General features: G+C 37.1%; 1 protein-coding gene across 1 annotated transcript; it reads left to right on the top strand.

The window, feature by feature from the left end:
- Positions 1-19: 19 nt before the first annotated feature.
- On the top strand, positions 20-10,922 carry LOC124159443 (tetratricopeptide repeat protein 17-like). Its single transcript, XM_046535253.1, has 6 exons — positions 20-414; positions 527-812; positions 894-1,013; positions 1,084-1,224; positions 8,817-8,969; positions 10,468-10,922. The coding sequence occupies exons 1-6, from the start codon at positions 107-109 to the stop codon at positions 10,645-10,647; spliced, it is 1,188 nt and encodes a 395-aa protein (XP_046391209.1). The 5' UTR covers positions 20-106; the 3' UTR covers positions 10,648-10,922.
- The last annotated feature ends 1,243 nt before the right edge of the window (positions 10,923-12,165 follow it).

Genomic DNA, 12,165 nt, shown 5'->3' with positions numbered 1-12,165 from the left:
GTTCCTCCATCCACTGGCAGGATTTCAATGTTTTGTTTGTGGTTCGATTTGCAGGAGAGGGCAATCATTTTGAGATTGCAGACCGTTTAAGGCGGCACTTTTCATCATGTTGGGCGATGTGCCGTGTATAACGTACATGGCACTTTACATATTATCTTTCCATATACTTCAAAGTAACTCAAGAACCTCTACATATTGGAAATTAAATCCTGAGGAGGGGAAAATTGTGGAAGCTAGTCAATTTCCAAAGATTGTCACCTTGCCAGGAATTAATGACGAACAGCCTACCATCGATGATGATCCGATCTTTAATATTATCACCTCGACTGTACATTTTGGGACAGCATGGACGAAAAGGAGCGTGGAATATTACTGCACTGATTGTCAGTCCGTGAGCCCCAAGGCATATGATCGGTATGGTGGTCATTGCACCCTGTATAAAAATGTCTTTATATATAAGCTTGTGACTTAAATTCAATTTTTACTGCTATGGAACGTGAAATTTTCTACTTTCTCGTCTTTTCAGAGTTGAAAATGCGAGTGAACCGGAGAGTAAGGTAGAAAATACAACAGTCAAGGAAAGTAATAATTCTAGTTCAAGTGTCGAAGAAAGTGAAGGTGAAGAGTATTTGGATTGCGGAAAAAGTGCAAATTTTACATACTACGACCATTTGGTTGGTGTAGCGAATAGACATAACCATCCTCATGCGCCGGAGCCGCAAGTGTCGTTAATATTTAGGAAGCGGAGCTCGAAAAACATTGAATTTGATATTAATGCATTGGAGAGAAAACTTAAAAAAGCCAAAAAAGAGGTACTTAATCGGCTAATCCGTCATTGCCATGTTTAACTGAGTTATCTTTTGTCATAGACTCACTGTTGTGTATATTTGCAGAAGCCGAAGTCGGTGCAACTTTACAATCAAATTGGTAATTTTTGGAGAGTTAAAGGTGATGCTCAGAAGTCAATCGAGTGCTTTAGGCGTGCTCTGGCAGTTTCTCCGAATAATGCTGAAGTAAGTAGCATAATCTGTGGATTTTTCTCTTAAATTACGCCTCGTTTCTGACTGCACTTGCTTTTTGCAGGTTCTTCTGAATTTGGCAAGAGTTCTTTTCAATTTACAATACTTAGACGACGCTATTTATCTCACAAGAAGGTCACTAGAAGTCCGGCCGCCGGAAAAAAATGCTTGGCAGCAGTACTTCACCCTTGGTGAAATATTAAAGGTACCTACATCAAATGTTTTATTATTACTATGTGCAGTACATTATTATGGTTGTACATTCTTTCCCTTTGGTTGAATATTAGCTGGCGTTAAATTTATTCAATGATTCATGTCTCTAAAAGTTACAGCGTCATAGGTCGTGTCTTGAAAATTTATTGACACTTGATGTGAATTTGAGCCTTATGCTGCATTAGGTGTGTTTGCTGTCCCTTCATAACTCTAGTATCCCACGGGCCAAACGCATGCTATTGAACCAATTGGTTTGTTCTTTGTCAAGTAAATTATTATTCTTGATGTTGTCATGGTCTTATTCTGCTATCGTCTTTTGCTTAAAATATTTCTTGCTAATATTCTATTCAGGGTGCCAAATATGTTTTTAAAATCCATCATATGACATCATGCCATCATTATATGCAATGCTGGTGAACTCAGATTGTGAATCTTTAGGTCTTACCATCTCTTTGTAGCCGTCTGCTATTGGAAAATAGGTTTTCCTCAAGTTATGAAGGTTTAAGTTTTATTATTTCACTGTCAAAAAGTTCGACTTAGTAATAATAGCATCGACTTAGTAATAATAAATTGAAAGTGGAATATCGGCACCCCAGTGAAATTAAAAAATACCTGTGGTGGGGCTGCCAAATAATAAAATCTAACTGGCTGGCGACAGCAAACTGTTACAACAGCAGCATTTTGTTAAGAGAATAAGATTTTCCTACAATGGTGTTTGCCAAAATACCTTGTGAAACAGAAAAATAGGAGACTATGAAAATATTTTTAATACATAATAATATTTAAGGTCATCAAATAGTGGCACAAGTAGGTGGCAGAGAATGCTTTATTTATTTATTTATTTATTTATTTATTTATTTCAAAAGCCCACATACAGCAATTATTGCCAATTTGCAGTGGCGCAATAACAAGATAATAAAAATATATAACAAGAAACAAAATACAGGCAAAGGCATTAGATATCCCATCTTATAACTCATTAAGGTCATTTAAATAGGTGACAACTAAGTTAATATGTAAGATTGGTTGTGTGTATGTGGATGAGTAATTTTTAAAAGTGTATTTCTTAATTATTGGCCGTGAACTCTCTTAAGTAAGGTTACAGCCAGGGAATTTAAAGTGTTCTCTACTCTGTTCCAAATATCTTTGTGGGTTGGGGGATGGGGCTAAAGCAAATGAGGGAGAAATTGCTGTTATTTTCATCCTGGATGCTGGTAGTGGGCTCCACTTAATATGGGGGGAAGAGAGCATGTACGGAGAGTACAAGACGTAGCAAACTTGGCATTACCAAATGTCCATTATAGCATTTATTTTATTAAGGAAGGACTTGAACCTCGGGTATCCTAGGACTGGTACTAAAATATATGACCTTCCTTGTTTGGAGAAAATTAAGGCTAATTCTCATTCTCTGGCTCAGAAAAGGGTTCACCTTACTGCTGAAATGGGTTTGTTTGTCTACATCTTCATACTATCCCTTTAGCTGCCTCAATGGAAGTGTGGTGGAGTATTTTAGGATACCAGCTGTTAAATGCTCTTGCATATGGAAAGGAAGTGCTCAAACAAAATAATGCATAGCATTTATTTAGTCCATCGTTCAGGGGAAAAGTTGGTAATAGTTGGTATGAGGCATCCCTGCCCAGTGGGTTTTCATTGGATAAACAGATAAGGTCGGAAATTTTATGGTTGACTACACAGCTATTAGACTCTTAAAGTCGATACAACTAAAGTCATGGAAGGACTGAATTACCGAGGACTTAATGCAATGCCAGTTGTCATCGGACTGATAATGGGAAAGTCACTTGCTGATTAACATTATCACCACTCATCCTCACTTTAGCCAACCCTCCTCACCCTCAAATATATTTGGATATGAGTTTAATTCCCCCAAAGTATATTACCCTTCCAGATGAAACTTGCTTTAGCAAGTTTAACAAAATTGTGCTTCATTTAGAGCATGCTTCAATTTTTAATCTAACACTTGCATTTTTTTGCTAGGTTTTTTAACCACCCTGTCACAGTCATCTCTATAAATGATGGTGCTTAAGTGAGGTTTGACTAATTTCATTTTCAAAAAATCCTGTGAAAAATGGCTTATTGTCAGGTTATATTTTCCATTTTCATTTCCTTTACTTGCCATAGTGCCACCATATTTCAATCCTTCATTCAGGGTTTCTTCCTATACTTTCTTATTGATAAATAATTACCTACTTTATGCTTGTAAAATTGAAATAGAACTGCTGTTGTATGTGGTCAGGTGCATTGCTGTAAAAAATAATCTGCCTCAACAACCATTGAATTTAACTCCCTGAATTTCAATCAAAAATATGTAATTATTGTTATGCGCATTCACCTACTGAGCAAGTTTGGCAATCTTTATATGGTCCTCTTCCTACATATATACTTGTGGTAATTGCTTTAAGTGAGCCTATTTCCTACAGTTGTACTTACAATTGTTTTCCATTTTTTTATTTTCAAAGCTTTTTTTAAAAAACTCCTCACATCTAATCACCTATCTAACATCAAGTTGCCATTCTTATCAAGAGAAAAATAATTAATTGTACTAGGTTGTAATTACTGTCACTGCAGTCTTTCCTCTGTTACATGATGGCCCTCCCCACCCCTAATGCTGAACTCATGGTTCCATCAGCTGTTAATACTGCCCCTAATGCACTGCCATCAAAATCTCTCTTTGACCAGTATGATTATAGCTAGCTCTAGAGCCAATTGACACTTTCATTCTAATATTAGCCGTTGCTCTTCTTACTTTTAATTGACTGGACCTTCTTCTCCAACATCCCCACAGTCTCACATTATTTTTTTCTTACTCTGAAAGTCTTACTATTTTCACAGATACATTTCGTACCTTTTCTATACCTTATATTTTGAATTTTATACTAAACAATTTTTGGCTGTCAACCCCATTTTCTTCATGCATCAACTCTCTTGCTCTTAAATGTCTGTAGCCCAATCACGTAGATGAAGTTCATTGACTGAAAACATCATTTTTAGGCTCAGAAGCTTTCTTTTTCATTCTTTCTTATCTTTCCTGCCTGTTCTAAAAAACAAGTGGATGTTATTTACATCATTTGCCAGCTACCCCTGAACAATTATTAAGATGGTAATATTTGGGATTATCTTTTAAACCTCTGATCATGTATGCCACTGTCACGGTATCAATGCTATTGGTAATCTTTGCGATCAATGATTCTGTCTCCTTCTTCATTCCTGTCGCCCTACCAATGTTATCTCTCATAGGTATTGCATCAGTCTTGTTGGTGAAAATTAGGCTCTTCAAGAATATCCACAAACTGAATCATGTTGATTTTGGTGTGAATAACCTTTAGTTTTTTACGTGCTTCCTTTGCAGTTAAACACTGATCAATACTGTAAAAATTCAGATCCTCCACCTGCTGAATGATATATGTAATTCAATGCGTTGTCATTGCATTGGCACTGTCATCCACTCTTCTTTCTCAGGGTCATCTTTATCAGGATATCTTGGACTCACAGCTACCCACCTTGAACTTGCAGCTTGAACTTTTTTGAATGACAGCAAAATCAACATCATGTTTGCAAAAACAAATGAATCAAGAGAGGTTACAACAACAACTCTTGAGTTTCATTCCCAGAATCTCAATTAAAGCTCCATAGTTACTCTTCATTAAAACTTTCGCTGGCTCTTGTCATGTTAGATAAAAACTTTTGGGCTATATCGCCACGTCAATTTTTGGGTGGCCCCAACATTTCCCGACTGATGCTGGTCGCTTTCTCAAGGGATTCTTATGAGGTGAGAATTTATATCCATATGTGTAGGTATCCATGTCAGGAGGGGAGGGAGGGGAGCGGGAGGTTGTAGGAGTAGGTTGTTGATAGTTTTTCCAGATTACAGGTCGACAAGTGCGATTTAACAACCCGTAATCCGGAAAAACTACATAATAGCAACCTACTAATCCGAATACTTATATATGTACCTGGATATAAATTCCCACCTCATCAGAATCCCTTGAGAAAGCAACCAGCTTTGGTTGGGAAACGTTTGGGCCAACCAAAAATTGGCGCGGCAGCATAACCCAAAAGTTTTTATTTAACATGACCCATAATTATTTATTAATTTGAACGCATATGTAAAATAATATAGGGGTTTTCCAAGAATAATTAGGCTTCATAGATTGTGGATTAGTTATTGAATACATTTTTCAGTAGTGCAACAGTTTTTTGCCAGCGCTCAACTGGCGTGTCATCTTTGCTAAACAAATATAATTTGGAAAGCATAGCTATAGCTAAGATAGATGTAGTTAAGATAGTCATATTTATATTCATCAGTACTCTTGCTTGATGATTGAACTGATCCATATGCATATTAATAAATACAGAATGGTATTTTATGCACCAAGCTGCCCATTTTAGTCAAAGATTTGGATTCCATAAACTTTACAGGTGAAAGTAAACTTTTTTCTGGGTTTTCATTAATAATAATAATAATATGTTTTATTTGCCCGAAAGACCAAGGTACATTTGCACAGGTATACGGCACGTCCATCAAAAACATAAGTTACTTCACAAGCATAAAATCAGTGTACATATATCACATATAATAATCACTCATATCAAAGAAAAGGAAAAAATAATCACATTGTATGACATTCCATCAAGCCCTTAACTCATGTAAATATTCCTCCAAAGGGTAATATGATCCTTAAAGAAGGAACCTTTTTAGTTGTATTTTAAAAGCATTATATTTTTTAATATTTTTTACATCACCAGGGAGTTTATTATAAAGTCGTACCCCCATTTCCCTCGGGCCCAGTTTGTTTTAGTTTGTCCTTGTAGTAGTGTAATGTATGTCATGCTTGCATCTTGTGTGATGGGAGTGATGGTCACTATTAAGGGGAAAGCTTATGATATTAGATTTGATGTACAACACAGTAATCATAATATAAATGCAAGGCAGTGGCAGAAGGCCTACCTCCTTGAATAAGGGTCTGCATGAGTATCTGGATGGTTTCTGGGCTATTATTCTAACAGCCTTTTTCTGAAGTCTGAAAATGCGTAATGAGTTGATAGTCTTTATACAGTGTAATCTACTTCTGGAGCCATATCCATTCAGCTGCCAATTTCTCTACTGGCCACTTTTCTGTGGAACACATTGTATTTCACTTACATGCAGAGTAATTTCCCCTTTTTTCAGAAGTCACCCCCTTCAACAGCCACCAGTCCCACGTTTACTGGAATTTCATGAGAGGCAAATAAGAAAGCTTGGATGGCATATTTTTGAAAATTGACTCCAGTGTTTTAGTAGGAAAAAGAAGAAAGCAAAGAGGAAGGTTGTGATGCTACTGGGCAATGCTCCCTTTCATAAAAATATTAACTACGGGCTTAGTATTTAGTTTTTTGACTAGATCTCAGCGTCAGTCTTTATTTTTGCCTAACATATTATACTGATTACATATATCCTTTTTCTATAACTTGAAATTCCTTCAAATGTAGAAGAATTTCCTCAATGAATGATGCTGTAATTCATCCTGCTGTGGATATGCAATTTTTATGATGCCATTTCTTTCATCGCTTTACCTGTGATAGACTCCATGAATTCGTAGGAACAAAGAGAGAAATTATATCTTCTTCAAAGAGAGGTGTTTTTCATAGGAGGTGATTTTAAATTTGTTTAGAGTTCAGTTGTGGATTAATTTCTTCAAATGAACTTTGCAACATCTCTCTTGGAAAACTTCCCACACTTTTCCATTTTTTTCAGTGTTGTTATGGAAATGAAAACATCATGGGAAATTTTGTGAAATTTTTTCATAGTGGGAGTGATAAAAATTATGCAAATTTCACTGAAAAATATTTATTGACATGGGACCAAGGTAAAGATACGATGATTTCTCAAAACTCGTGTCATTTATGAATCTTTTTTAGGGGCGTTTGCATAATTTTATCAATGCAATCTCCATGACACAAGTTGAAGTAAAGGATAAACAAAATGTCGTCTAATCCTTTAAAAAGCTCATGATCTCTTAATCTGTAGATCGCCCAGTAGTGAAAGGGAGGGAAACTTTTAGAGGGAGGCACACCTCTGCCGTGAGTCAGATGGGAGGAGTGGTAGAAAAAGGATGAATGATCAGCAGTGTGGTCTAATAAGTTCGGAATAGATAACCACCCTATGGTATTTGAAGGGAAAGGAATCCTGCAGGGGCCAGGTTGGCTATGGTTTAGCACTTTCCTTATTTTCAGAGATGATGTATCTGGTATTAGTTTGTGCTAAAATAATATAATGAGAGATACTAGTACATTCCCGCTGCTGTGAATGCAAAATTTTTTGTATTTAGCTTTCGTTATGATTACTCTGAGATATGTTCTTTTTTTGCAACTTCCGAAAATATATAGTGCAATTTTTTAATTTCTTTCTTTTTTCATTATTTTGGTATATATGTCAGCATTTTCAATAATATTTTGATCAATGACGAAGTTTTATTAGTGTCGGAGGCTTTTAGTGCTGCTGAGTATTATGCTTTGTCAAGGGAGTGTCATAAGGTGATGAATCATTCACTGCCGGATGATGTGACCTCCAAAGGCTGTGAAAGCTGGCTTGACAAAGCGTAATGTCCAGCTGCACCCAGAAGCCTGCGATACTGATGATTCTCGCTGCAAAAGCCTATGTTAAAATGTGGGTACCTCTTAGTCTACATGTGTGATTTAACACGTTGCGTACCGGGGTATTTAAATTCCTTGGAATGCCGATTCTGGAAATATGTGCCTATTAGGGCGTAATGCCTTTGGTTTAAACATGGTTAAAAAGCTAATGTTTAGAATATAACTTTACCCAATCAAACGTTATGATGTATCAATTCATTATGAATGACGAACAACAACTGAAAATGTACTAACGAATACGTATTGTATGTACACTTTAAAATTGTTTAGGTTGATGCGCCTAAATGACGAGAATCTTCGTCATCCGTCCGGAACGTTCTGGAAAAAAATGACGAGAATTCTTGCCATCCGTACGCAAAGTGTTAAAAGCAATAGAGTGAGAATTCATGCTTAAATTGCATAACTTTATAATGGAGTATTTTGACTGAACGTAGGTTTCTTAATGTTATGCCCTAGCAAAGTGAATTTCTTTCCAATTGCAGGTAACTTCGTAAAAAATTAACGTAAAAATTTTAAAGTGACACATTTGTTAATACATACTTCTTATAGAACTGCAAAATATACTTGTTGGAAAATAATGAAGATGCTGACTCTGCTCCTCCCGTAGTAATGCCAATGGATATGTTAATAGTTCTTGATAAGTCTAAAATGGATATTAGGCACTTGATTAAGAACTAGAACTGATGGAAACCCATGCAACTGATCTGGAATTTGAATCAACAAAATATTATAACTAACCCATCCTTAATTATGTATTAATCATCATTTGTTGCTAAAAAATACTGTGCAATTTTGTCAGTTGCATTTTCCTGAAATAACTAGCAATTAAGTTTCTCCCCCTCACAGTTCTTATTCTCCTCTATGCTTTGTATTTCTGTTATTTAGTGGTATTTATTATTATGTGTGCTTAATACCATCACCCTTTTCTCCTAGGCCTATGGGCATTATCCAGAGGCGGCTCGCCATTTGCGGCATGCTTTAGAGCTTAAGCCGGAGTTCGAGCCAGCGATGATAGCCCTGAGGGATATGGAGTCTGTACCTGATAATACCATACATATATACACTCTTCTCATAATAGTGTGCTTGGTAAGATTTTATGTTATTCCAAAGACATAGTATTATGAATTTCTATGAATTTCTTCATCTTTTTAAAGTCATGATTTCTTTCCGAATGGTACCTATCAACTTCACTTCTTTCATTTGAACTGTATATTTTTACTTGGAATAGAATCTTTTAAATATATGTGGAAGCAATTTTATTTGCTTTCAATTATGTTTTCCGTAGCATAAAATACCTCGAGTTTCATCATTTACTTTGTAATCCATAGTAAGGTCTGAGGTCATATTTTGGAGAAGGGTAGTATTTCTGAAGTGTTTTTAACGTGAGGCCTGAAATCAAGCACGAAATCTTAACTCTCCCCGTTCATGCCCTATGGCTGTCTGAGTTTGTGTTTGGAGACAGCCAGAGTAAGATAAGCCATATGCCCAGCATTTGTTTTTCTAGCTAGCATTCTGCTCTCTGCCCTGACCACATTAAACTACTCCATCCTATATATCCATGTGGGAATGGCAGCAGTAAGGGCCCTCTAAAGGGGTTTCCATCAAGTAAATGATATGTACTCTGCATGGGGCCTTTGGTGGGCCGTCAGGTGGGTGGCCACCTCATTTTACCCCCGATTGCCATCATTCAGTCTCCAAGGCTGTTGTGACTTTGGAAATATGTATTCATGAAATACCTTAGGGAACATGTATCTACAGAAAAATCTGTGGCATATTCTTAATTATTGAATATTCTTCCGTTTCCGTGGGAACAGTAAGGTTTGGTTTTGCTAATGGTTGACCACGTTATCTTAACGATGGCTTGGGATTCTTCCATTCCAAACCGGTTTTTCCCTATCCCTACCCTGGAGGCGATGTCGGGCTCCTGTTGAGATGGTGCTTCCATTCCCTTTTTTCTTCCTCTCCACCCCCCTCCTGAGGAGTATGGGCGTAAAGATCTCAGACTTGGTTCCTGTTCCTGAGTAGTGTAACCCCAGGAGCCCGCCCTAGATACATGAACAGGGAACATTTGGTTTATGCCCTCTCTCTTTCACATACACTCACAGAGGCAGCCACAGCATTTTTGGTGACTGCTTCCGTGCCTCTTGTTTGAACCTCCAGACATCCCCACCCTATCCTCATTACATCCCTGTGAAGTTTTACATTACAAAGGGAAATAAGCTACCTATATATTTCTCTACTGTTACCAAAAATTAACTGGTTATCACTGCTTAAGTTTCAAATGTATTTCATCTTTTCTCACAGCAGTACCAACATTGCACTCTCTTTTAGAAACTCAGTGCTTATATCCGGAGGGTGTTTGGTAGAACTTTTCAATCTTGAAGAAGAGGAAAGAGAACCCTGCTATTCCTAACAAATTTTTCAATACAATGTGACCTTGGTTTTGCTGCCCCATCTGAAGATGCTGCACTGCCACAAAACCATGGTCTAGCATTTATGTGGAATTAGAGTGCTCCATCTTCAACATGTTTCTCTTTCTGTTTATTCATCAAATAATTGACTACATTTTTTTTTTGTTTTTAAGGTCCTGGGAGTATTACTAGTCATCCTGTCATCAGTAGATGGCAACCTTGATGATTTTACCGAGATAAAAACCCAGCGCCACTTCAACCGAGCAATGGCAATGCGTAGTCTCAAGATGGGTATCTCTCAGCGTGCTATGAGAGCCAAACGCTATGGAGGAAGCAGTAGCTGTACCACATAAGGCTGCAATAATTGTACTTCTTTCACTTTTTCATTTTTCACATAGACCCATGCATTTCTACACATGTCTAATCCATTTGTTCAAAGCTGGTTTACCTGAGTTAGTAGCGGAGTTGCTGTTAGTACTAATGGCAGGAGTGTGTTAACGAAGCCATGTGTGATTAGCGTTGATGTGACTCATCCATGTAATCATAAATGTTAGTGGGTATTTAAAAATGCTCTCAACCTCAATAATACTTTATTTTTTAATTTATTAAATTTACCAATCACAGTGCATTATTTGGTGATTCATTTTTACCCTTTCCTGTTGAATGGCTATTCTACATACGTATGTACTTTTAGTTCCTATGGCAGCAAAAAGGCCCCTAAAAATGCAATTATGAACTGAGGTGTAGTAGTTAGGAAAAATTTATAACAGTATTACCTCTAAGCAAAGAAAAGAGAGCACATGCCTATAAAATAGCACAACTCTACTTGATACTAATCTCAAGCAAGTCACCAAACAGGGGATAAATGGGGTATGAAACCAAACTATTCCCTTCAGGTCTCCTTTTCCTTATTCATTCTCATGCTGCTGGGTATTCAGAATTTCCCTCCCTCCTATCCCATCTTGAAAACTCCATCCTCAAAAGACTAGTCCAGAGGTGCTGAACCTATGGCATGCTTGCCCATAGTGGTACACTTAGTTGATATGCAGCTACGCTGATTTTGGTACATGGAACTTGGAGGATACTGAGGGCAATGAGTAGGGTGCATATGCAAATCGAGTGAGTATACTGCTATTTCTTAAACTTTGACTCTTGATTACCAAAAAGCTCGCCACCCCTTAGTTCAAGACTAATACCAGACATGAAGTGAATGCCAGTGCAGTGAAATCTGCCAAAATTTATGATTCTGCTCTTAAGACCTGGTTACCTTGTACATTAACCTAATCAAGTTTATTTGTAAATACATGAACACAAGACTGAAAATGCTCTGTTTGACCACCCAACCAGTGGCGGTGGCAAGGGGGGGATCGAGTGAAGATTTTAAATCCTCCCCCTTTGGTACCATCTTACACTAAGTAAAATAGCTTTTGGATGTTTGGGATTTTAGAACATTTGGTTAATGTAGCATTATGATTATAATATATCCAGAATTTTACATATTTTCCCCTTCCTTAACAAGTTCCTAGGGCAGCCACTGTACCCAAAATTATGCAAAAGCATGAACAGAACATGGAACCGCTCTAATTTGGTTCATGCTTTCGTACATGTTCAATTCCAGTCAACCAAAATGATTCGTACATTCTGGTATTAACTCACACCGGTCTCTTCTTACTGTCTTGTCTCTATGTCCTAAATACAGTGGAACTTGGTTAGTACGTTTCTGAAGGGACCACGAAAAATGAACGTACTAACCAGGAAAACGTACTAACGAGGAAAGTAAATAATAGCAGTCGGGGTTATTGCAATCAGTGAAAAAGTCGTCATAATTACAATTACTATCGGTAGTTCTCATAGGATCGCCTTCCTGAACT

Source organism: Ischnura elegans, chromosome 5 (genome assembly GCF_921293095.1).
Source record: "Ischnura elegans chromosome 5, ioIscEleg1.1, whole genome shotgun sequence".
Taxonomy (NCBI): domain Eukaryota; kingdom Metazoa; phylum Arthropoda; class Insecta; order Odonata; family Coenagrionidae; genus Ischnura; species Ischnura elegans.
Note: the sequence above shows the minus strand (reverse complement) of the source record. Positions and strands in the feature narration are given on the sequence as shown.